The sequence below is a fragment of the Geotrypetes seraphini genome, chromosome 12 (assembly GCF_902459505.1).
Source record: "Geotrypetes seraphini chromosome 12, aGeoSer1.1, whole genome shotgun sequence".
NCBI lineage: Eukaryota > Metazoa > Chordata > Amphibia > Gymnophiona > Dermophiidae > Geotrypetes > Geotrypetes seraphini.
The window spans coordinates 117147811-117174079 of record NC_047095.1 but is presented as its reverse complement, the minus strand read 5'-3'; the positions used below and the strand labels follow the sequence as shown (position 1 = coordinate 117174079).

At 45.0% G+C, this 26269-nt stretch overlaps 3 protein-coding genes across 3 annotated transcripts in view; 2 read left to right on the top strand and 1 right to left on the bottom strand.

The window, feature by feature from the left end:
* Positions 1 to 2453, bottom strand: part of DDR1 (discoidin domain receptor tyrosine kinase 1) — a 94528-nt gene extending 92075 nt beyond the window's left edge. The window contains exon 1 of the mRNA XM_033916620.1: positions 2374 to 2453. The gene's annotated coding sequence lies outside the window, so the exon portion shown is untranslated. The remainder of the gene's footprint in view (positions 1 to 2373) is intronic.
* A 2421-nt stretch (positions 2454 to 4874) lies between these two features.
* Positions 4875 to 8331, top strand: LOC117346327 (toll-like receptor 13). The gene has a single exon (XM_033915726.1). It carries the CDS (start codon positions 4875 to 4877, stop codon positions 7731 to 7733), a length of 2859 nt encoding a protein of 952 aa, XP_033771617.1. The 3' UTR covers positions 7734 to 8331.
* Positions 8332 to 22749: 14418 nt separating this feature from the next.
* On the top strand, positions 22750 to 26047 carry LOC117346917 (RING finger protein 39-like). Its single transcript, XM_033917178.1, has 2 exons — positions 22750 to 23196; positions 23732 to 26047. The coding sequence occupies exons 1-2, from the start codon at positions 22834 to 22836 to the stop codon at positions 23741 to 23743; spliced, it is 375 nt and encodes a 124-aa protein (XP_033773069.1). The 5' UTR covers positions 22750 to 22833; the 3' UTR covers positions 23744 to 26047.
* The last annotated feature ends 222 nt before the right edge of the window (positions 26048 to 26269 follow it).

Genomic DNA, 26269 nt, shown 5'->3' with positions numbered 1-26269 from the left:
ACTGTAAATGCATTATGAAATTATAACCTTGTAGAGCATTAACTAAGTAATTAATGGAGATATGATTCTCAATAAAAAGAGGGAGAGACCATTCATTTGGAGCGTCTCCTCTCGACTCTAAGATTGCATGTGTGTGCTTCCTTTGTGGCATTCCTACACAGAAACAAAACAATAAAGACTGACAACAGAATATCATTAATTTTTCATTTTTACTTTGAATTATTATTACTATTACTAGTCTTTAAGCCCGTTACATTAACGGGTGCTAGAATAGATGTGTCTGTCTGTCTGTGTTTCTTTATCTCTCTCTCTCCTTGGCCACTGTCTGTATCCTTCTGTCTCCCCCTCCCCCCTGAGCAAAGCCGTCTGCCCCCAGCACCCACCTCCCCCCCAAATGTCTCTCCATGGCCCTCTTCTGTCTTCCCCCCCAGAGCAAAGCTGTCTGTCCCCTTTCCCTATCTCTCCATGGCCCCTTCTGTCTCCCCCCAGCACACCCCTCCCCCCAAAGCAGCCCCCTATCCCTCTCCCTGTCTCTCCATGGCCCCTTCTGTCTTCCCCCCCAGAGCAAAGCAGTTTGCCCCAAGCACACCCCTCCCCCCAAAGCAGCCCCCTTTCCCTCTCCCGCTGAATCTCTCTCTGGCCCCCTTTCTCTGCCTGTCTTTCTGTCCCTCTCCCTGCCCCTGTGTCTTTCTTTCTTTCTGTCTCCCTCCCTCCCGCTGTCTTTCTGTCATTTTTCCCCATTTCCCTGTGCAGCAGCATTTCCATCCCACTTCTCTATGCAGCAACAACAGCATTTCCCTCCTATCCCCCCTTTCCTGTGTAGAAGCAGTAGCAGCACTTTCCCCCACTCCCCCTTTCCCTTTTCTTCCCTTATCTTCCCTGCTCCGTTCAGCCCCTCCCCTTTCTTTTACTGCCGTTGTCAATCCGGCCTGCTCCTGACCCTCCTACCGCTGACAAACCTCGGGACTCCAGCCACGTAGGCAGCACTTTAAACACGCTGCTTCGCGGCCTTCTACTGGCGATTTCCTCTGCCGCGTCTGTCTCCGATGATGTCATCAGAGACGCGGCAGAGGAAATCGGCAGAGAAGGGCGCGAAGCAGCGTGTTTAAAGTGCTGCCTACGCCGCTGGAGCCGGGAGGCGACGGAGAGGGCAGGGGGTGCTAGCGGCCGGCAGCGGTGGAGAGCAGGGAAGGGCGCGCATGCCACTTGTCTTGCCTCGCGTGAGGCCAGACCGTAAGCCGTGCATGCACACTTCCTATGTGTGCTACAGCTCACAGAAAACGGATGCACGCATAGGAAGTGCGCATGCGCGGCTTACCGTTTTATTATATTAGATTATGTGTGGATTCTTTTGTTTAATATGTATTTTAAATATGCTTTAGATTATAAGCCGTCTTGAAGTTTTTCCCTAGGGCGGGATAAAAAATTTTAAATAAACTTGGAAACTTGGCAACAGCAGAACAGATATAAATATCGTCTAGATATCTCTTAATTAAACCTTTATCAAAAGCATAGAATAAACAACGTGCATGTAGAGTTTGCCTGTACTTAATTGGTCCAATAGAGACAAAGGGACGTAGTTAATTAACATGGACTACTGTTAAGACAGGTTATTTTACCACTAACTAGTGCTTTTTTTTAACACAGGTCTCATTTTATGCAATAGGTCTTAGTTACTAATAATTGGGGTTAATGGTACAACAACCCATCTTAACGGTAGCCCATTGATAGTATCCTCTCTTGGTATGAGAAGTTTCAGTCTCTGATAACCAAAGCTGAGGTTGTGATGTCATAATGCCTCATTCCACCAACCTCATTAGTGAAGTCACAATGGCTTGATTGTCCAAATAGGCAGTCCCCGGGTTAAGAACGAGTTATGTTTTTACAGCTGTTCTTAAGTCGGATTTGTATGTAACTCAGAATAGAGAATGACATGGGGAAAAAATTTGTCCCTGTCACCGCCCTAACCCCGTGACCACCATCCCCCACAGCATCCATACAAGCCTCAAACAATATTAATTAATCATATTAATTCATTATGGTAACCACAAAATTAAAAGAAACACAAAGCACACTGTATGCAGAGAAAATGTTATTTGTCATTGGTGTCACCGATCCAGACGGAGTTAGGATTATCCTAACTCCAGTTGCCATTCCGGCAGCAGTGGAAGCACCGATCAAGGCTACTCAGTCCGATATCCTCCTAACTCCGTCTGGACTGGCAGGAGAGAGTGGGTTTCTGTTCCGATCCAGTTGGAGTTAGGATAATCCTAACTCCGTCTGGATCGGAACGAATCAACCGAAGACCGCCAGGAGGGATACCAGAAAAGGGACTGGGTAAAGAATGATTATGGTTTGCTATTGCGGCCTTACCTTAGATCAGGAGTGGGACTCTCGCGGCTCACCAATGACACTGACTCAGCAGTAGTGGCAAGGCAGCTCCTCCTTATCAGAACCTGCTCCTCTGGGCTCCATGACTCGCTACTGCTGCACTGCGCCCACCACATGGGTTTTGAAAATGTATGTGACGGTAACGATTGGGTCATAGCTTGGGTAGAGAAGATGAAGATCCAATTGGGAGCTCTAGGGGGAGGAGTCAAGGCAAGGGCAAAGAACAGAAAGATGATGGTCACAGCAGCACGTCAGCAATGACGAGGACAACATGGCCGCCAGAACTTAGGAGGGCCATTGACAACATGGTGAATAGCAATAAGCAATGAGGGGTGCTTTCAAATGCGGGGACGAGGCTTGCCACTGTTCTTGCAAGTGTTGAAAAGTTTTGTCCCTGTGCCGACTCAGGCTTTAGTGTCTCCATAGTCACGGGCCCACCATGGCCCACCACAGGTTTTCTTCACTGTATCATTCTCTAACTTAGAACCTGTATATTTTAAGATTCATGCTACTTACCTCTGCTCTCAGCTGACAAAAGGACCAACTGTCCCTACCAGTGCTCCCTCTAAAGTACAGCACGCACAAACACACGCTGTTCATAATATGGCCATGCATCATTTCTGAATCTGCAGAAGGAGAAGTGTAAGAGTCTCTGCCACTGGAAATACTGTTCAATGAAATCAAATGAAGTCGCAACCACGTTCTTAAGTACGAGTCATGTTTAAGTCGGGCATCTCGGGGACTGCCTGTACTTGACTCACTTCTGATATTGTGATGTCTTAATGCTTCATTCCACCATTAAGAGCCAACCTCATCAGTGATGTCACAATGGCTTGATTGTCCTATACTTAGCTCACTTTTTTTTTACATAGAGTGGTGATATAGTAGAATGAGGCATTATGACCTCACAATCCTTTTACGAAGCCGCATTATACTTTTTTTATCACCGGCCATGGCGGTATTAGCTCCAACACTCATAGAATTCCTATGAGCGTGGGAGCTAATACCACTGCAGCCAGTGATAAAAAAAAGTCTAATGCAGCTTCATAAAAGTGGGGGTGGGGAGTATCAGCTCGGGGTATCAAAGACTGAAAATTTTCACATTAAGGGAGGAAATTATCAATATGGGCTGCTGTTAAGATGTGTTATTTTAGCACATGATTCCATGTCACAGTAAAATAACCTGTCTTAATGGCAGCCGCTGTTGATAACTTCCCCTCCCCCTTAATTAAAGAAAAAAGAAATGTATCTAGAAATCAAAATCACTACTGTATACATGATGGCAGATAAAGGCCAAATGGCCCATCCAGTCGGCCCATCCACAGTATCCATTATCTCTTCCTCTCTCTAAGAGATCTCACGTGCCAGTCATGCTGATTGCAGAAATATTTTATACTAGTATTTTAGCCCGTTACATTAACGGGTGCTAGAATATATGTCTGTCTGTCTTTATTTCTGTCTCTCTCTCCCTCCCGTTGTCTTTCTTTCTGTCTGTCTCTGTCCCTGGCCCTCTTTGTCTGTCTGTCTTTCTGTGTATCTCCCTGCCCCTGTGTCTTTCTTTTTTTCTTTCTGTCTCCCTTCCTCCCACTGTCTGTCTGTCTGTCTGTCTTTCTATCTATCTGTCTCTCTCCTTGCCTCCTATGCAGCAGCATTTCTCTCCCACCACTTCCCTGTGCAGTAGCCAAAGCAGCATTCCCTCCCCCCACACCACTTTCCTGTGCAGCAGCAGTAGCATTTCCTCTACCCCCCCTTCCCCTTCCCTCGGTCTGTCCGGCTCCCTTAGTATCTCCTTCCCGGGGTCCCGACTACGAACCTGGCGATTCCAGCAGCGTGTGCAGCAGTCTTCACACACTGCTCGTCCTCCTCCAGCCATCTACAAAGGCTTCGTGCTCCGTGCTCGCCCGCCACGGCCTGCAGTTGCCGGCAGCCGCCAACAGCCACCGCAGCCTACCTCGGAGGGAGACAGAAAGAGAGAGAGAGATTTGCGCGCTTGCGCACTTTTACCTGTGGTGCCCTACAGCGCACGGAAAACGGGAGCATGCAGGTGGGAGTGCGCATGCGCGGCTTAGGGTTTTATTATATTAGATCAATTGTGTGCTCCCTAGCTCTTGCATTTTTGGAAAAGTAAACAAGTGATTCACATCTACCTGTTCCACTCCACTCAGTATTTTATAGACCTCAGGAGCACGGATGCAGCCCCTGATTTCATCTCTCCCTAAACTCACACCTACACTTATAGACCCAATCTTGATGTAGCTGATTAGCCTGCAAAGCCCTGCAGCATTCTAGTTTCAACATCCCACAGACCTCAGCATCCTTGACACAAACCCGTTTCCTTCCTTGTTCAATTCATTTCTTCTCTCACTTCTGCATTTATCCACTGGCAGAAACAACGAAAAAAACAAGGGGAATTATATATAGCATGAGGACTTAGGAAGCTGGAGGTAATTGAGGCTGGCGGCTCAGTCTTCATTCTTCACGATATGGCTGTGGAGTGGACTGCTTTTCTTGGGGTCCTTTTTGGTTGCTTCATGGCATTCTCCAGTGCATTGGTGACCACCAGCTGTGACATCTTCCAGCAGGACATGCCAGGCTTGGATGGAGCTCTGTATGCCTCCTGCCCCAGCCTCCCCAGAATGGGCTCAGGGCTCCTGGCCAGATGCAGTAATGTAAATCACTTGGAAATTGCCCTGAAAGAGGTGCCACGAAATGTGGAAACATTGTGTTTCACTGGGTTGTTGGTAAAGAACATCTCTGAAGGCATCTTTTCAGGTTTGGACAATCTCACAGCCCTATACCTACAAGGTAGCTTCTTTGTTTTGGGAGGAGCTTTCCGTGGACTCATTAACCTGAGGTATTTGGTGATGATAGGAGGATGGGACACCCTTGAGTACATACTATTGGACAATGGAGTCTTTCAAGGGCTGGAAGCTTTGACCCACCTCAAACTGAAGAAAGTCTTTATTGATTTCACCATGCAGCCCGATTACTTCAAGCCACTAAAGACTCTCCAGGCTGCATTTTTCTTGGAGAATGAAATCCGTAGATTGTCCTTCTTAACTGAAACTTTGGCATCCCTCACAGCACTGGAGATCTTAGTATTGAATTGGAATGGCATCATTGCCACCAGAGAGGCAGATTGTATTGAGTCTGGGACACCTTCACAAATGATGGAGTTCTCCCCAGTCATTTCCGCCCTAGATTTATCCAGCAATGACCTAAAGAAAGTGGAGAATGGCTCCTTATGCAACTTCAAACACCTCAAAGTCTTCAAGGCAGATGCCACTTTTCTGAAAGTGAAGGAGCTTCTCCAGTCTGGGACTGAAGAGGTTGAGGCCCTGTCTCTGAATGCCATGATAAACAATGATTATATGAGCTTGTTGAATGTCTGTAAGGTGGTGGAACATCTCAAGGTGAGGAACCTGAGTGTAGCTGAAAATTTCATTGGTCACCTTGACCCCAAGTCCTTGGAAGGATGCTCTGGCCTGCTATTCCTCAACTTTTCAGGCAATTTATTGAGGAGCTTCTCCAGCCAGCTGGTGCAGAAACTGCCAAGCATTGTGTTTCTACTTCTGTCAGATAATAGGATAAGGACTCTAGATCTCTGTCAGTCTGAGTCAGGCTTTGTCCTCAGAAACCTCACTCACCTGGACCTCTCCCATAATCAGATAACAGACCTTGGCACCCAGCAGCTCTCCTGCCTCCCTGCCCTGCTCTCCTTGGACCTAAGCTCGAACCACATTGTGGACCTTAAAAATGGTGCATTTCTGAGTCTAGACAGATTAGAAGTCCTAAATCTGGAATCCAATGGGTTGTTCCTGTTGGAGAACTTCTACTTTGAGCATCTTCCAACCCTCAAGGTGCTGGGCCTGAAAGGTAACCTGCTAAAGAATCACAATGACTCTTTTAAAGTTCTGACCCAGTTAGAAGAACTCTCCTTAAGCTTTGAAAGCATTGGGACATTTTGTGCTCCACATTCTAACATTTCGAAGTTCCAATTGGAGGGCTCCGACATTGAAATTGGATGCTCACAGAATTGTAGCACAATGAAGAAGGTAGAAATAAAGGCTTCTAAGGTATCTATTAACCCCTGCAAATCAGCTCCCTTTAGATCGGTGACGGAGCTTCATCTGGAAGACAACCATGTATTGGTTTGCTTACCACTGGGAACTCCTGGCTCCTTTACTATGGGACTCCGATCCTTCCCTAGTGTGCAGAAGGTATTTTACAGCTCCTCACCAGATTTGCCCCTCACTAAGGTATCCAGCCCCTTGAAAGACACCCTATCTTATCTCCCCAACCTGCGCCACCTCCACCTCAGAAACCTGAGAAAAGACTTTGAGAATGGCTTCCTCATCCCTGACCTTCTCTTTCGTAACCTTACCAGTCTATCAAGCCTTATCTTGGAGGACTCTGGAATTGAACACTTCTCATCCTCCATCTTTTCAGATCTCATCTCCCTTGAACTCCTGATCATTAAATCCCAGGAGATGAAGACCTTGCAGGAAGGATTGTTTGATGGCATGGATAGGCTGAAATACCTCTACCTGACAGATGTCCATCTGGATTGTGCTTGTGACCAAGCATGGATTAATACCTGGTTAGCCACCCACACCAAAGTCAAAAGTCCTAAAATGAGTGCCATTAACTGCTCTCTTGGCTCCTCAAAGATGTACTGGCTTAACTTCCTCAAGAACCAATGCAGCTCCCAGTATGAGTACTTCTTGTTCATTGGAACATTCTCTTTCCATGCTATCTTCATTCTGGCTGCCCTCTTGTACCATAAAGTCTGCTGGTATCTCCTCTACTTGCTGCATATGTTGAGAACTTGGTGGAACTATCGAGGCAGACGGGATGGACGCCGGTGCTATAACTTTGATGCCTTTGTTTCCTACAGCAGCCACGATGAGTGCTGGGTTATCAATGAGTTTCTACCCAATCTGGAAGAAAAGGGGCCACCTTTATTCAAGGTCTGTCTGCACGGCAGGGACTTTGAACTAGGAAAAGACATTCTGGATAACATTGTGGACAGCATCTATCGGAGCCGCCGGACCATCTGCCTGGTCAGCCACCACTATCTGCAAAGCCACTGGTGTTCCATGGAAATGCGCATGGCCACCTACCGCCTCATAGCTGAGAGGGAGAACATGCTAATCATCGTCTTCCTGGAGAAGATCTCCATGAGGAGACTCTCCCGCTACCACCAGATGGCCCGGCTTGTCAAAAAGAAGACCTACCTAGAATGGACAGAAGATGCACAAGAGCAGCTCCTATTCTGGGCCCGACTTCGCAAGGCCATTGGAGAGGATGAGGAGCAGGCTCAAGAGGTTTTGGATGAGTAACATTGGGCTTTCCACGGTGGCCAAATTCTTGAATAAAAGCTTCTAGAACACAATGATTGAATTAAGCATATGAGTTCCATGAACAAATTTACAAAATGATGACTCATTACATAAGACAGACTGAGCTTCTCCTGACTTTGACCCCATTGCATGCTGGAAGATGTAGTTGTGTGGTTTGACTTCCATGCTTACACTGGGATAGAGCCAGGACTGGTTCAGCTAGATGCCATGGAGTCTACTATACTCTCTAGGTAAGTAGCATTGCCAGTGCACTCAGGTCAACCCCAAACAGCCAGGTTTGATCCTGATTATGCCCCACTTCATTGAGAAAAATGCAACTCCAACTTTTCATAGGTAAATCAGAACTGCAGTTTTAAACTGGGTCTAGATCAACCTGTTTGGGTTGACCTAGGTGAGGTGGCAGCCTATAAGCAAAAAGTACATAGCACGAATGATGTATTTATGAGTGTGGAACTATAAGTATTCAGTCTTCCTTAGAAGTGACAAACTCCTGTGGCCATCTTGGATTGGAGAGTCCCAGAGCCTTTCCAGGTTCTGGCACTCTTATCAGGAGGACAGAAGAACAGGGCAAGACTAGGTAGGGTACCCAGAGTGGCAGCTTCCGAGGGATGGCAAAAAGCAGCAAAGCAGCAGCAGTCAAAGAAAAATTCTAGGTTGTGACAGACACAAACAGGACTTTGTTTTATTTAGAGAGAGAGTGAACACAATGCAAGTGTTTATATTTTTAAAAGAATGAGGTCTGATAAAGTGTAGTTACTTACCTGTAACATAGGTTCTCCGTGGACAGCAGGATAGCCAGCCACACAACCATATGTGGCTGACTCATCCTTCTTGTCCTAGGAGAACCTACGTTACAGGTAAGTAACTACACTTTCCCTGAAGGTTCACCTAAGGCACCTGAAAACCTTAAAACTTCTTCAGAGATGTTCAGGTATACAAACTCGGAGACCATGCAAGGGCCCCTTCTTCAGACTGACCTGTTCTGGAAAGTGTAGTTACTTACCTGTAACGTAGGTTCTCCGTGGACAGCAGGATAGTCAGCCACATATGGTTGTGTGGCTGACTCATCCTGCTTGTCCTAGGAGAATGCATTTTAATTTTACAGTTCTTTTGTGGGAAGGTAGCGCTGGAATGAGCATGATTGTTGAGTTTAATTATCAAAAATCTCAAGGGGAGAGGGGCGATAAGCCTGAAGGTTCACTTAAGGCACCTGAAAACCTTAAAAATTCCTCAGTGATGTTCAGGTATACAAACTCGGAGACCATGCAAGGGCCCCTTCTTCAGACTGACCTGTTCTGGAAAACTGTGTCCACTTGAATATCAATGGAGAACTAATCTAATCTAATCTAATCAGAATTTGTGAATTGCACTTATCCAGTTCAGGTTCAAGGCGATTTACAGGGTAAAAGGTCCATGCAGGGACATGGAGAAAAGTTATATTACATTGTAGGGGAAGGTTACTTTGTAGCAGGACAATGGAAAGAGGCAAATGAGATGTCAGATATTCAACCAAACAGTTACTTTATTGTGTAAATAATAATAAGTCACATAGGGATAATAGAGTCTATAACATAATGTCCAACTTGAAAGCAAAATCTCAGAAAGAATCACAAGTCTGTAATAAGGGATAAATCTTTGTCTAGGAACACCAAGATTGTCCCAACGAGGATTCCAGTTTCGGCATCCGTAGATGCCTTCATCGGGGGATGAATAGACATTGCGTAGATCAGGGGTGTCCAACCTTTTGGCTTCCCTGGGCTGCACTGGCCGAAAAAAAATGTTTCTGGGGCTGCACAAATGCGCAAATACTGCAGCAAGACAGAGGAGGGAGCCGGCAAGACAGTAAACACCCAAGGGCAGCAGAGGAAAACACTGCATCGCCCTTGAGCGGGGCCGCACAAAATACTTCACAGGGCCAAGATTGGACACCCCTGGCGTAGATGATCCTAAACACTAACAGGCAGGCAATATACATAATCGTTCTGAGCACAGAGCAGCGTCTTTGGAGGCAAAAGCACACCAAAAAGCTAAGGCGTTTACATTATATTACTTTTTAAGATTTGCACAATAAAGTAACTGTTTGGTTGAATATCTGACATCTCATTTGCATCTTTCCATTGTACTGCTGTGCTATTTTAGAGGTAAAATTCTTCTTTCCCCCTTTTGTTTACACAGTAGCAGAGACATGGGGAAGGGAAGGGGTAAAACGCGGACCTGACGGACCTCGCGGATCTAAACCCGCACGTCCTTAAAAATCTGAGGTCCGTGCCACTTGTAGTTAGTTTCTGGCTCTGACAGACCTCGATGACAATTTAGCGCTGACGGATCCGTCTCAAGCATAGGGAGGGAAAAGTATTAGGATCCGTCAGCGCTAAAATGTCACCGAGGTCTGTCAGAGCCAGAGACTAAAACCATTCCCCTTAATGAAGTTTTGCAGAAAATCTCTCCTGCAAAAGATACCAGTGGCGGGGACCCGGCCCAACCATCCGGGCTCTATAAACCTTCAATTATTGCCAGCAAAGTAGCCCCGCCACTTTCAGTCTGTGGCTCTGACAGACCTTGGTGACATTTTAGCGCTGACAGATCCATCTCAGCTTAGGGAGGGAAAAGTATTAGGATCCGTCAGCGCTAAAATGTCATCGAGATCTGTCAGAGCCACGGACCTCAGATTTTTAAATTTACTGGGGCTGCAGGAAACCGGTTTAAAGGATACGTTTTAGAGCCGCTCCAGCACTAGTCTCTGGCTCTGACAGACCTCGACGACATTGTAGCGCTGACAGATCCTAATACTTTTCCCTCCCTAAGCTGAGACGGATCCGTCAGCGCTAAATTGTCATCAAGGTCTGTCAGAGCCAGAAACTAACTACAAGTAGCACGGACCTCAGATTTTTAAGGACGTGCGAGTTTAGATCTGCAAGGTCCATCAGGTCCACGTTTTACCCCTTCCCCGTAAGGAAAGTTACATTACATTGTAGGAGAAGGATACATTGTTGCAAGATGCTGTCCAAAGAGTGCCTGACGAGGAGATACAATATTATACAGGGAGACTGAGCACAGTTACAGGGATTGGGGGGGGAGGGGAAACAGCCAAACCGTTGTGCCACCGGAAGGGGACTGACACTGGGAAGAGAAAGGGTTAATATGCCCAATGCTGGGTCATACACCTCGGGCACAGCTCGTCCTGGCCAGTCACCCTTGTTTCAGAGGAGCTGCAGATGTATCTCTGACACAGGCACACCCGCCTACCATAGCTGGCATTCCTTTGGTTTGCTCACGATGAGTGACTTCTGGAGGCATCTGAGTTAAACACACAGGAAAGGATGTGAGAGAGGTTCCAGAGAATGGCACCTTCCGTGACTCTGCAACACGGTCACTCCCCGTCTGGATTAGGGAGACCACCGGAGCTGAGTGAACCGGATCTTACTCCTTCTCCACCAACACACAAACATATGCATACACACACATGCAGGAGCACTCTGCAAATGCACATTAATTCATCCATTCCATTTTCTCCCAGTGGAGCTCAAAACGATTTACATGAATTTATTCATGTCCTCAAACATTTTTCTCCGTCTGTTCAGGAAGGATCACAATCTGTCTAATGTACCTGGGGCAATGGCGGGATTATGTAACTTGCTAAAGCAAAAAGTTCTTGAAGATAGAAAGTGAGGTAAATAGAACAACTCCAAACGATACACGATCCTCACTGGACAGGATTGAAAATCCAAATGGGTAGAAATCAATGTCACATTTACAAAATGGAGAAAATATTGGCATTACAACAAGGAAATATAAAAAATTTTAAGAAAATATGGGATCCATTGACTAAATATTCTAAAGATCAGATATCTTAACACATTGATAATAATAATATAGGGTTAGGGTGGGAAATATAGAAATTAATATGAGAAAAAATGAAAAAACAAATAACAGGGGAAAGGGATTCAATATATATGATATGATATTGTACATACAACTATAATTATTATAAACTATATATTATGCTATTCATTTATTGTAAGAATGAAAATTTAATAAATAAAAATTAAAAAAAAAAAAAAAAAAAAGAACAAAGATGACAGACCAACTTGTGTCATTCTTCACATTGCTTTATTCAAATATTCTTGCTCCAATGCTATAATGCCCGACGGGACCCGTTTCGCCAACACTGGCTTTTTCAAGGGTTCCAGCAGGGAGCACTTGTTTTCGGCTTCCTCTTACTTCCAGCTCCCTGCTGGAACCCTTGAAAAAGCCAGTGTTGGCGAAACGGGTCCCGTCGGGCATTATAGCATTGGAGCAAGAATATTCGAATAAAGAAATGTGAAGAATGACACAAGTTGGTCTGTCATCTTTGTTCAATAATTATCATTGATTTCTATCCATTTGGATTTTCAATCCTGTCTAGTGAGGATCATGTATCGTTTGGATTAAGTAATTTGCACAGTGTGGGTTTGAACCCATGACCTCAGGGTGCTGAGGCTGTAGCTTTAACCACTGCGCCACTCTAGAAATCAAAATGGAGCAAAAGTGAGCCAAGTATAGGACAATCAAGTTATTCAGGTACTCAAGCATTTTTCCCTGTCTGTCCCGGGGAGCTCCCAATCTATCTAATGTACCTGGGGGGAGCTGACATCAGAGGGAAGGCTTCTGGGTCAGCTAAGTGCAGAGTGTAGGAACCGCTGTCCATGGCTTTGTGAAGAAGCAAGTGTGGATGGAAGGCAGGAAGAAGGAGGCCTACTTAGATGGCTCTATTACACTCCTGTGGGGAGAAGGACAAGAACTTGGGAAGGGAACGAGTGAACTCATGTGCATTGGGAGGGTCCAGAAGAGAGCGATACAAATGATTAAGGGCATGGAAAACCTCTCATACACTGAAAGATTGGAGAGACTGGGGCTCTTCTCCCTGGAAAAGCGGAGACTCAGAGGAGATATGATAGAGACCTACAAGATCATGAAGGGCATAGAGAAAGTAGAGAGGGACAGATTCTTCAAACTTTCAAAACATATAAGAACAAGAGGCCATTCAGAAAAATTGGAAGGGGACAGATTCAAAACAAATGCTAGGAAATTTTTCTTTACCCAGCGTGTGGTGGACACCTGGAATGCACTTACAGAGGACGTAATAGGACAGAGTATGGTACTGGATTTCAAGAAAGGATTTGACAAATTCCTGCTGGAAAAAGGGATAGAGGGGTATAGATAGGGAGCTACTGCGCAGGTCCTGGACCTGTTGGGCCGCCGCGTGAGCGGACTGCTGGGCATGATGGACCTCGGGTCTGACCCAGTGGAGGCATTGCTTATGTTCGGAGCATGAACTTGGGACAAAGGATGGAGGGAGAGGGAATGTGTTGGGATAAAGGCTGGAAGGAAGGAAGGAGGGAGGTGGCACGAATGTGGGACACAGAAGGGAGGGAGCGAGTGTGTGCGCATTGGGACATGGAGGGGAGGGAGAGGACATGAACTTGGTACAAAGGACAGAAGGAGGGGAGGGGGAGGGAGTGTGTTGGGACAACGACTGGAAGGAAGGAGGGAGGGGGCATGAACTTGGGACACAGAAGGGAGAGGAGCATGTTTTTACACAGATGGAAGGGAGGGGGCATGAACCTCAGACACAGAAGGGAGGAAGGATAGGGGCACAAACTTGGGACATAGGATGGAAGGAGGGAGGGAAGGAAATAGATGCTGAGGTGGAGAGGGAATAGAAAGGGAGAACTGTTGGGCCTGTTTGTTTGAGTGAGAGAGAAAGAGAGTTGGTGCACATGGGGAAATGAAGAAAGAGGAGAAATTGTTGGGCATAGGGAGGGAGAGTGAAATATTGGACATGGTGGTAAGAGAGATGTGAGGTACTGATGCATGGAGAAGAGAGAGATGAGATGGAGAAATGTTGGATATGGTGGTGGAGAACAGTAAGGGTGAGAGGTGCCCGTGGCGCCTCTTCCTCACTCCCCTGCTGTGTGCAAGCCCCCCCCCCCCAATCCCTTTCCCCGTACCTTTTAACTTCTCTGGCACAAGCAGCATGCCCACATCAGGGTCAGCTCACCCTTGATGTCATTTTCTAGGCGCAGGTCCCAGAAGTGATGTCAGAGAGAGCGCCGATGCCGACTGGACAGATTGAAAGGGATGGAGAAAATAGTGGTGGAGGAAATAGAGGGAAGGATGTGGCATGGTGCTGAACTTTCTCCCTTCCTAGATAAGAACCGAAAGAAAGCACTATAAGAGGGCTGAATTCCTTAGCTAGGTTTTACTGCTCTCTGGATTTCTAAATACTCTTCACTGTCATTGATAGCATGGATTTAAGGTAAAGTTGGGTTTTGGATGTAAGCACAATATTTTTTTTTAAAAATCTGGTGGAGGGCATGCAATCAAGAGGGATGCAGTGTTTGAGAGATGCATGCAAGCTGATACCTAAGTTTGATTTTGCCATTCTCCTAGGATAATTCACAGAGCTATTCCTCACCCCCCCCCCTTTGTTACCTCTCCATATTTTGCAAATGTAATGCCCCCCCCCCCCAAGTCACCATATATGATCTGCTTTTGAATTATGCAATTTTAAAAGAATTAGGCTACGAATCTCACTTCCTCTTAGAAGAGTCCCTGCTTGAGGTCATCTGGACCCACAACTCTCTCCCCCCCCCCAAAAAAAAAAAAAAAAAAAAAAACCCATACACAATCTTCCTCTTTCCAAAAATATTGTCAAGCAAGTAGGGTCATTTTATGGTGCCAATGGACATTTGATTTTGAGGTTTAGAGCCCTGAGCTCTGAGCAAGCAGGTTCTAATCCCCGGCTCTGTCATTGATTCTATGAATATGTCCTTGGGATGAATCACTTTATCTCCCTATTTCTCAGTTTGAACTCCCCGATTTGTCACTGATTCTCTGGGTATTGTGTCCTTCAGGTGGGTTCTCTCTATCTTGTTAGCTCTTTGCTGGTGAGGGGCATAGGGGAGGGAGAAATCTTGCAGAGTACTGGACCGTGATTCAGTTCTAGCACTTAATTTTAAGATTTTTTCCCTTTCTGTTACTGACTCTAACTGTATATGACCTTGGGGCAAGGTCACTCTATCTCCCTGTGCCTCAGTTCTAATCCCCTTCTCTGTCACTGACTCTTGTGTAGCCTTAAGATAGGTTCTTTTATTTCCCTGTGCTTCAGTTCTAGTCCCCGGTTCTGTCGCTGACTCTTGTGTAACCTTAAAATGCGTCCCTTTATCTTCCTGTGCTTCAGTTCTAATCCCCGGTTCTGTCACTCCCTCTTGTGTAACTTGAGGGGGAGTCATTCTATCTCCCTATGCTTCAGTTCAAATCCCCAGCTCTGTCACTTACTATTGGATAACTTAGAGGCAAATTACTTCATCTCTTGTATAACTGTAGAAAAAGTCATTTTATTCCCCTGTGCATCAGTTCTAATCCCTGGCTCAGTTACTGACTCTTGTATAACCTTGGGTGAGTCACTCTCTCTTCCTATGCTTCAGTTCAAATCTCCAGCTCTGTCACTGTCTCTTGTATAACTTTAGGATAGGTTTCTTTACTTCCCTGTGCCTCAGTTCTAATCCCCGGCTCTGTCACTGTCTCTTGTATAACCTTAGGATAGGTTTCTTTACTTCCCTGTGCCTCAGTTCTAATCCCCGGCTCTGTCGCTGACTGGGTGCCTCACTGATCTCTTGCTACATCTTTTTAACTCCTCTTGTTGCCATGGGTTACTAATTATACAATTCTCCTTTTATTCTAGCGCTGTTTTGAAAATATATTCCCTTCTTCATATTTCACTTTGCCATAGGCATTTCGGAGGGTCCTGGGCTTAAAAGGTAACGAGCTATAAAACCACAAAAGACTCCTTTACGTCAAGACAAAACGAGTCAAACCTGCTTCGGCTTCTGGCTCTGAGCCCATCAGCTCGCTCAGCCTCATTCTGCTCACTGAAAATTTACTCTGGTATCTGATCAAAATGTTCTGTCTCCAGAGTCATTTGTGCTTAATACAAAAGAGATATTATGTGTTCGCATGATGCCTTGCGCATTTCTAAACTGGAAAAGCTTTAGTTCCTGTCCCATGTGGACCAGAATGGTGGAGGAGGCGTAGTGTCTGCATAAGAGGAGAGGGTGGGAGCTGCATTGACCCTACGTGGGCTGGGATGGAAACAGGAGGAGGAAGAGGAAAGGTCTGCAATTGACTACAGAAGCTGCAGTCCACGCCAGTAGGAAGAAGGCCGGTGGGACATAGCTGGGGAGAAAGGGACATAGCAACATAAGAATTGCCATACTGGCCCACAGCGAAGATCCATCAAGCCCCCAGTATCCTATTTTGAACACTGGCCAATCCATGTCCCAAGTACCTAGCTAGATCCCAAGTAGTACAAAAGATTTTATTCTGCTTATCCTACGAATCCTAGTATTTTTGGAAGCGATTCACATCTACTCTTTCCACTCCACTCATTATTTAATAGAGCTCTATCATATCATCCACTTCAGGTGATTGAGGCCAGCTGCGTGCCGGATTTTAAGACCAAATGGGATCGTCACGTGGGTTCTCTTCACAGAGAAAGGTAGGGGTGGGTCATTAAGGTGGGCAGACTAGATGGGCCGTGGCCCTTATCTGCCGTCTATTTCTATGTTTCTATGTTTCTATCTCTTCTCCAAGCTAAAACAGATAAGTTAGAAAATCATGTTTGCAGTGGGGGAAGGAGGAACAAATTTAGCATTCAGACCTGCGCCATATGGGTTGGGTGTGCCCCCCCCCTCCCCCTGTTCTACACCAATCTAGAGCTATGGTAAGGTCTGGGGGGAAGAAGAGAAGAAGATGGGGATCAGGCCTGGGAATGGGTGGAGGGAGAAAGCAGAAGAGAGACAAAAAGAGAATGGGGAGGGTCATATCTGTATGAGGGGTTTAAATGGAGAGAGAATGGTGACTGGGCTGGGCTGGAGGGAAAAGAGTGTGGACCAGATGACCTTCTGATCTGCTCTCACAGTTCACGGTGGGGGGGGGGGCAATAATTCTGCACAAAAATCACCGTAGATTGTGGGTTCAAACCCATGCTGCTACTTAATCCCCCCCTTTGCTCCAGGACACACAGGGAAATGTGCTTCAGTACCTGAATAAATTCATATATACCATTCTGAGCTTTCCTGGGAGAACAATCTAGAAAATTGAATGAATACATAAGTAAATATTACTAATTCTATATATCTGAGTAATAACTTCAGACAAATAACATGTGATACTACATGTCACTCCATTTTCTGTCGTCGCACCAACTCTTTGAAATGCTTTCCCTCTACGAGGGGGTGCTGAAAAGTTCTCAGCCCAACCAACTAACTTTCTAAATTCTGAGTGTTAGTTTGCCGCTGAAGCTGAAAAGTGTGTTATCTTATTTCTTTAAGTGCCAATTTGCAGAAACAAAATTCCATGTTTTTTTGACATTGTTCCAGATTATTGATTGAACCATAGCCACGTCATTCTCTTCTGGGCTGGGCTGAGAACTTTTCAGCGTCCCCTCGTCGTGTGAAGCGTTTCAGTCTCTGGTAGCCAGCGCTGAGACTGTGATGTCATAATGCCTCGTTCCACCAATCAGAGCCAACCTCATCAGTGATGTCACAATGGCTTGATCGTCCTATACTTGGCTCACTTTTATGACATACCAGGGGATGCTGAAAAGTTCTCAGCTGAACCAACCAACCAAATTCTGAGCATTATTTTGCCACTGTAGCTAAAAACCTTCTTATTTAAAGATGCTTTTAACTAGACCTCCTTCCACTCATTTTTGGGGACCTTGGACAATCCCCATTCCCCCTTCTTGTCCCCCACTTTCCTATTTGATTATTGCATTTCCTTGTTTAACCTCTCTTCATCTATCTACAGTGGTGCCTCGCATAACGAACGCCTCGCACAGCGAACGCTGCGCACCACGAACTTCATGTCTTGCTTCCCACAACGAACTTCGTTTCACACAACGAAGTCGCCCGAGCTGCATCCTTCCGCGCAGGCACCGCGCTTAACTGCCCTCTCTCCGCCTGGCTCCCTGTGCAGTGGCGGACCGTCGGCTCGCAGGGGCCCGGCGCCTACTGCTGATGCGTTGGGGGGGCGGAGCTACTCTCGCCGCTTCCCCGATGCTAGAAAAATAACAGCTTTGTTCTCTCTCACCATTGGCATTCTGTTTACATATTGAAAGAAACAGGAAAAAAAAAAGCTTATCCATTAAGACCATTTTGTAATAAGTATAAACTAGTATTATAGACAGAATGATCTGCCCAAGGAAATGGACAACATTTTCAACCATGCAGGCATTTAAAAAATGAACAGTTAAGTCCCAGTTTTTGCCGCTGAGACTCTGCCCTCTCTCACTGTAAAATTAGACTCTACTTAGTCTGTCTTTAAATTTAAAAAATGTGTGTTGTTTTAAAAAACAATTATGTTTTTAGATGTATCTAAATAAAAATAATAACAAAAAATTTATCTTTTTTTATGTCATCTTAGCATATTTTATGCTACAGAACGAATTATTTTTTTTAACATGTATTGTTATGGGAAAACGAGTTTCACATAACGAACTTTTCGCATAACAAACTTGCTCCTGGAACGAATTAAGTTCGTTGTGTGAGGCACCACTGTACAGTACTTATATTGTAAACCACTTAGATGTTACATCAATAAGTGGTATATCAAGCTGTTAATAAACTGTTTAGTGTATGGCGTTTTGCTTATAGATTGTGATTTATGTGATATTCTAATGACAAATAAAAAAGCACACCGGATTTTAAAATATCCTCCCTACTGTGCCTTCCATATATGTTATCTTTCTCTTTTCTATAACAAATTGTAGTTCTACCCCTTTTTTTCCTTAAGTATCAGTTAGTATATGTATTCATTTTGTTTTAATGTTTTTACTGAGATTAGCTTTTTTAGGTTGTATGATACTTTATGTATTTATATTTTTATTGGTGTATTTCGCTTAGAAACACTTATAAAGCGATTGGATCAAATACTAATAAACCTTCAACCTTGGATGTATGTGTTTAATTATTTATTTTTTATCTAGGGGTAGAATATTAAAGAGACTGAAGGCGACCTAAAGAAAAGGCAACCAATATGCATCAGGTCTACCCCAAAACCTTGTGGTAGATCTGAAGGACCGAAAGCTACAACCTAGAGAAGAAGAAAGACAGGAGAGATGTGATACAAACATTCAGGTACCTCAGGGTACAAATCGGTGTAAGAAGAAACCGTTTTCAGAGGACAGAATGTTCTAGAACGAGAGGCCGTGAGATGAGGCTCCAACCATGGTCGATTCAGAAGGACCAGGGGGGAAATATTTCTTCTCAGAAAGGGTAGTGGGTGCAGGGACCAGCCTCCTAGGGGAGGTTGTGGAGATAGAAATGTGACCCATTGAGGCGAAAGTACCAAAAGTGAGGTGCCTGACTTATTTATAACACAAGACAGATGGATATTAACTTCTCAATCCAGCAAAATTTCAGCCTCAGTTCTGGACTAATTACATAAAAAAGAAAACCGTTTAACAATTTAAAGAGTAACTAACCCCCAGAAACTGTTTATTGAGAGCTTCAATACTGCTACTAAAGACTGGGAAGTCAATTCAGAGTGGTTTACATGAGCTTCTATAATGGTGTTATAATACAGAGCGTTTTGAGATGATTTTCAAAATCATATACCGGTACCCTGTAGTTTTTAGGCTGTAGAACATGAAAACCATCAAAGTTATGAACAAAAATGGCACAAAACTTTCCAAAATGAAAGTGGCTCCTCCAAACTTTTATAACCTTTATTTCTGTTATTTGTAACCCCAGTTTTGATACCTTTTTGCTCAGCGAGTCACAAACGATAGCAGAATTCAAGAAAATCTGCAATAAGCACAGAGGATCTCTAGGGAAAGACAGAGTCCACTGCGGTCTGGACTATTTCACCAGGCAGGGCTGTCTGAAGGGGTGAGCAAGGTGGGTAGTCACCTAGGGCAGTGTTCTTCAACCACCGGTCCACAGAAATTTCCACAGTACCGGTCCACAGAAATTTCCTGCCGGTCCACAGGGCCAGCACGTGCATCAGGCCCAAAACAGGGTTCTTCAACCGCCGGTCCACGGTACGATCGATGCGGCGTTATCTTCGAGCCAGCTCCCTCTTCCTAACTGATTCAGTGCACAAAGCCACGGGCAGTGGCTCCTACGGGCATCCTGCGCCTGAACCGGAAGCCTTCTCTCTGATGTTGCAACGTCAGAAGGAAGGCTTCCAGATGAGGCAAGGTGCAATTAGTACTATTATAGGGCAAGGGTCTGGGGTGGACATTGGGTAGAGATGGGCGGGGTCTAGCCCACGACTTAGCCCAGTGTTCTTCAACTGCCGGTCCACGGTGCGATCGATGCAGCGTTATCTTCGAGCCAGCTCCCTCTTTCTCAGTGATTCAGTGCACAAAGTCATGGGCAGTGGCTCCTACGGGCATCCTGCGCCTGAACCGGAAGCCTTCTCTCTGACGTTGCAACATCAGAGGGAAGGCTTCCAGATGAGGCACGGGACGTGCAAGGTGCAATTACTACTATTATGGGGCGGGGTCTGGGGTGAAGATTGGGTAGAGATGGGCGGGGTCTGGCCCACTACTTAGCCCAGTGTTCTTCAACCGCCGGTCCACAGAATAATTATTTTATTTCTGCCGGTCCATAGGTGTAAAAAGGTTGAAAACCCCTGACCTAGGGTACTGGACCAGTAGGGTTGGAGGAGCCACAAACAACATCATTGCCACTACAGCCAGCTGCCTCATCCGAAGGGGGATGCTCCATTCCTGTCCCACAAATGACATTTCAGGGGTCCCCCACCCTATATCAGCTAAGCCATTATCTCTGAGGTGGAAACTAGGAGGTCATTTTCGATTTTAAAAAACCTAACTTTCCATGGTCACATTAGTACCGTACTTAAATCTTGTTTCTTTAAACTGAAAATGATTCGTTCCATCTCCAAATTCCTAGAGCCAAAAAGGAAAGAGACTTGGGAGTACTGGTAGACAAGTCAATGAAGCTGTCCGCGCAATGCGCGGTGGCAACAAAAAGGGTGAACAGAATGCTAGGATTGATTAAGAAGAAGATCATAAACAGATCGGAGAAGGTTATCATGCCTCTGAACTGGGCCATAGTACGCCCCCATCTGGAATACTGCATCCAGCACTGGTTGCCATACATGAAGAAGGACATTGTACTACTCGAAAGGGTCCAGAGAAAAGCGACTAAAATGGTTACGGGGCTGGAGGAGTTGCCATACAGTGAGAGATTAGAGAAACTGGGCCTCTCTCCCTTGAAAAGAGGAGACTGAGAGGGGACATGATCGAAACGTTCAAGATAATGAAGGGATTAGATTCAGTAGATCAAGACAGGTTGTTCACCCTCTCCAAGGTAGGGAGAACGGGAGGGCACTCTCTAAAGTTGAAAGGGGACAGATTCCATACAAGTTCTTCTTCACCCAGAGAGTGGTGTAAAACTGGAACGCTCTTCCAGAGTCTGTCATAGGGGAAAACACCCTCCAGGGATTCAAGACAAAGTTAGACAAGTTCCTGCTGAACCGGAACGTACGCAGGTAAGGTTAGTCTCAGTTAGGGCACTGGTCTTTGACCTAAGAGCCACTGCAGGAGCGGACTGCTGGGCACGATGGACCACTGGTAAGATCCAGATTCTTAAGTTCTTATGTACTAGTCTACTCTCTAGTCATCGCAAAAAAATAGACTATTGCAACAGTCTTTTTTCCGGTATCACTCTGAAGGAAATGAGGCGAATTCAAATTATCCAAAACATGGCCATAAAACTCATATCAAAGGCAAAGAAATTTGACCATGTAACCCCTCTATTAAGTAAAGCCCATTGGTTACCAGTCAAACAGAGGATCTCTTACAAAATTGCATTACTAACCTTTAAAACATTATTAACAAAATATCCTCAATTCATAGAAAAATATTTAATTCCCTATGAACCATCCCGTCTTCTAAGATCTACGGACCGCAAGTTACTAACTGTCCCTTCCCTATGCATAATAGGCATTAAATGGCTGGACATTTTCTCAGTAGAAGCCCCCCTCCCCCCCCCCTTTTGGAACACTCTTCCTACCCTGATCAGAGAGGAAAGTAACTTAGATCGTTTCAAAGGTCTTCTTAAAACTCATTTTTTTAAAGATGCCTTTAACACCTAAAAGCTCCTTTCAGATCCTTCTGCGACAGTCTCCAGCTCTGTTTCTAAAAGAATCAGATCATTGTACCCCCCTCCTGTTTTTTCCTTACATGTTTTCTTTCCTATGACCGAATGTATTTCTCCCCCCCCCCCCCCCCCAATCCTTCTTGTGTCAGGTAAATTTTTGGTCTTGCTGTCTTTTTATGTAACACCATTTACTTAAGTTGTTTTAATCTTATTTGTACTGTTTGTTGGCGTATTTTATTTTAATTGATTTCCCCTTTTTTAATCTGTAAATCGCTTAGAAGTTGTATAAGCGATAGCATCAAATAATATTGAAAACTTGAAACTAGAGAATGACACGGGGACAAATCTGTCCCCTCCCCCCTCGCAGGAACTCAATTTCCCTGTCCCAGGAACAGGAAAAGAACTCCTGGGGACAAGACAGGAAAATTAGTTCCCGCGGGGACGGGAAAAATTTGTCCCCGTGTCATTCTCTAGTGGAAACCTCTCACCAACCACTGAGGGCACCCTTCAGGCAAGCGATGGACCTAACAGCAAAATTGTACTGGGCAGAGATTGGATGGGCCCAAAGCTTCTTTTATTTGCTCTGTGTGTCTGTTTTTCTGTGTGTCTGTTTTTGCCAGATGTGCAAACACCTTTCAAAATGTATGAAAACATGAGGGATCCTCCCTCACAGCGACACAGGTACTTTGGGAGGAGGGAGAAGAGCACTTTGTCTCGAGGAGGGGGGGGGGGGGAATTATGTAACAGATTTTAATTGCTCAGGAGAGGGACGTGGCAGAAAGATCCCTGGGCTATATCTGGGTAGATCCTCCCTCTTCTCCTTGTTTACTAGAAAGGTGAGAAGCAGGATATTCTCATTCCGCAGCAGGAGCTCCGATTGTGCTGTTCGCTCTGCTGTTGCCACCATGGCCACCACGGGCCCCATTCGTCAGCTGCAGGAGGAGACCCTCTGCCCTGCTTGTTCCCATTACTTTGACGACCCCGTAACCCTGGACTGTGACCACAGCTACTGCCGGGCTTGCATCAACCGGCACTGGAGAGAGGTGAAGGGGGCTGTGGCAGCTCTGGCTGGCCCCAGCGTGGCATTTGCGTGCCCCCGCTGCGGGCGCGCCTCTGAGAAGAAGAACCTGAGAACCAACGTCCAACTGTCCGTCATGGTCCGCATTGCCAAGAACCTCAACTTCGACCCTGTTGAAGGGCACGAACCACGGCCACGAGTTCGACCTAAAGCTGCCATGCGGTCCGTGGCATATAACCGAGGGGAGAAGGTAGGCAAATATCGTCCCCAAATTGTATATCTAAATGTTTATTCTGATAGAATTCTCTGTACGCAGAGACCAGAAAGTCAAAGCACCTTTATTATTCCAGAAGTGTCCATTTACCCTGACAGATTAATCAGCTGACAGGATGCCACTTTTCCCTCCCTTGAATTCAGTTTTCTATGTGCAGCAGGTTGAAAAATCAGGGCTGCACGCTTTTGCTCCTGACAAAATCAGTGATCCTAGGGACCCACAAGCTGCAGAGAACACAGCCAGAGCTTCCCAATCCATTGCCACTCAACAGTAGCCACAGGGAAATTTCCATTCCTCTCGATCCCTGAAGTAGAGATTCCTGAACAAATTGGCACAACAACAGCCCTTGGGTAAAATTATCAGTTGTCAATTAACCCTCTCACATGTCATGGCATGAAGAGAGAAAGGCATGTGGCATGTGTTACTTAATAAGCTTTCTTTTCCAGATGATATAACAGCTCAATTACATACCTCCAACTAATGACTCCCTGTTCTCTTTGTAATCCCCCAGGAATGCCACTGACCCAGATGCTTTCTATTTACAAGGAGCAGTGCCACGGAATGCACTAGACTTTGCAGACCCCAGGAGGACAGCAGGACAATACACGCTGAATGAATCCTCAGCACTCTTGCCTAAGCTAATATTTCCCTACCTGCTTTGATTCCTAGATCATTTCCTACTCATATTATTACATATGTTTTCTCTTTTCTTTGTGGCATAAAAAGTTTACAACAGAGGACTCATGGAGTCCTCCCCTTTCCCGGATTGCTCGTCTCAGCTCTTTGTGCTGTATTTATGCTTTATGATACCTGCATGAGACTCTGCTGTTGATCTGTCCATGCTGTACTTGTGCTTTACCCGTATCAATGTGATAGCTGTGTTCATGTTTTACTTGTTTTTCATATTTCCATACTGTTGTAAAGTTTTATGCGTACCAATGTGATGCCCAAAACGTGTTGTAATATAGATCTGCTCTTCAACTGTCTGTGCTGTATTCATAATTTAGATTTATCAATTCTTCAGCTTTACCTAGTCTTCATGCCTCCATGACATTCTGATGAAGGCCCACTCTATGTTTGTGCTGTATTCGTGCTCTGTATCAGTGTGATCCCTGTTGAAGATCCATTCTCCATCTGTCTGTGCTGTAGTTATGCTTTATCTGTTTTAGTATGTCTGCATTGGGCTGTGAGGAAGATTGCTCTTCAGCTGTCTATGCTGTATTCGTGCTTTTTGTATAGCATTGTGCTACTTGCTTGCACAGGGTTCTGGTGAAGATCTGTTCTTCAGCTGTTTGTGCCATATTCACGTTTTATGAATGTATGTAACACCAATAATGATCAGAAGAATGGACTCCAAATTTGCTCAGATTTTTAACAGGAAAAGAAACTGTCAATAAATGTAATAAATCCTAAAATATCTATTTGGGGAAATGAAACAAGAATCTCTGCACCAAGAGGAAAGGGATCCTCGTGAATCTCTTAAAGATGTCAGCTGAGTTATTTAGAAATGGTATTTTCACTTCTTTCTGCAGCTTCCAGTTCTTGTAGACTTTCGGGGGCTGGCCAATTATTCACTGAAATACCAGCCATTTCTTTTTTCTAAAAGCTGCTTTGCCAGGAACCAGCCAGGAGGTGTGTCACACTTGCTCTGCTGACACTCCTGTTTTCTCTGCAGAGAGTGTGGGTGAATGCACTAGACTTTCATACCTTCATCTTCTGGTTTGTTAGCTTACAAAAGAGCTCCTGGGTCCTTCATTCAAGTGTCACAGACCACAGCATCTTCCAAAACTATGCTGGAGGCATTTCAGTGGCCCGTGGTTTGACAACACTGACTGAGGTCACCAACCACGGCTGGGAATGGCTGGCTGTGGTCACTAAGGTGCCAATTCCACAAGTGGCATCTCCTTTTAGGTACTCCATCTGGGTGCTCAGATTCCATTCCAGAATAGTAGCATTCTAGAATGCTTTGCTAGCTACGATTCCAGGCTACAGAAATAAGCTGCTTCCTGGCTGACATCATTACATAACATAACATTGTGCTTATTAACCGTGTTACCATAAGTTCTACACGGTTTACAAAAGATTATTAACAGTATACACGATCCATGGAATAGAATGAATTAAGTAGTCAAATATTTAGAGAAAAGATAGGTTTTCAACTGTTTTCTAAAGTATTTATATGAATAAGCTGTGAGCAGAACAGGTAAAGCAAAACACAGCCTGAGCTTTCTGTTCCATTGTCACTCAGCAGCATCTGAGAGAAAAAGTTATTTTTTTAAAATTGGCCTTCCTAAATTTAGGTGTAAATGGGTGTGCCCAAGTGTGGCATGCAATATGCAAAATTTGATGTATTCTGTAAGCTGGGTGCATAAGTGGCAGCCCCACCCATGCTCTGCCTACATGTACAACCCCCAGAATAGTGAGTAGTGCACTTACATGTACAAGCACTGCTACTTCTAAGCTGAATGGGAGTCCTCCACTTACAGTCCTGCAGGTAGAGGGCGCTGTTTCACTATCACATTTTTTTTTTTTTTTTAAATAGTGAGGGACAGGTGAGCTCTGCAGAACTCCAAGGAACCTGCCTGCCTCTAGTGATTGAAAACACAATATTAAAGCACTGCCCCCCATTGACAGTTGGAGGACTCCTACTCAGCTTACAGGGGCCAGTGTCCACAAGGTGCACACATAACTGCATACACATAGTTATAATAATAATAAACAGTTTATATACCGCAGGACCGTGAAGTTCTATGCGGTTTACAATGATTAAAAATGCTACAAATTGAGTAGAACTGGCAGGTTAAAACTAGTGAATAGCAGCTCTAGAGATCAGTTATTGTAGGAAAGATTGTACAAATCAACTGCCTAAGTACTTCAGGAACAAATATTTTTAGATGTCTCCTGAATTCCCCATAAGTATTAGCAAGCATAAGTAATTGTTCCAGGTCTTTACCCCATAATGCTGCTTGATATGAGAGATATGAGAGAATGTTATAACATGGCCTTTTAACTGTGGTCGAGAATGACTCTATATGGGCTGATAATACTG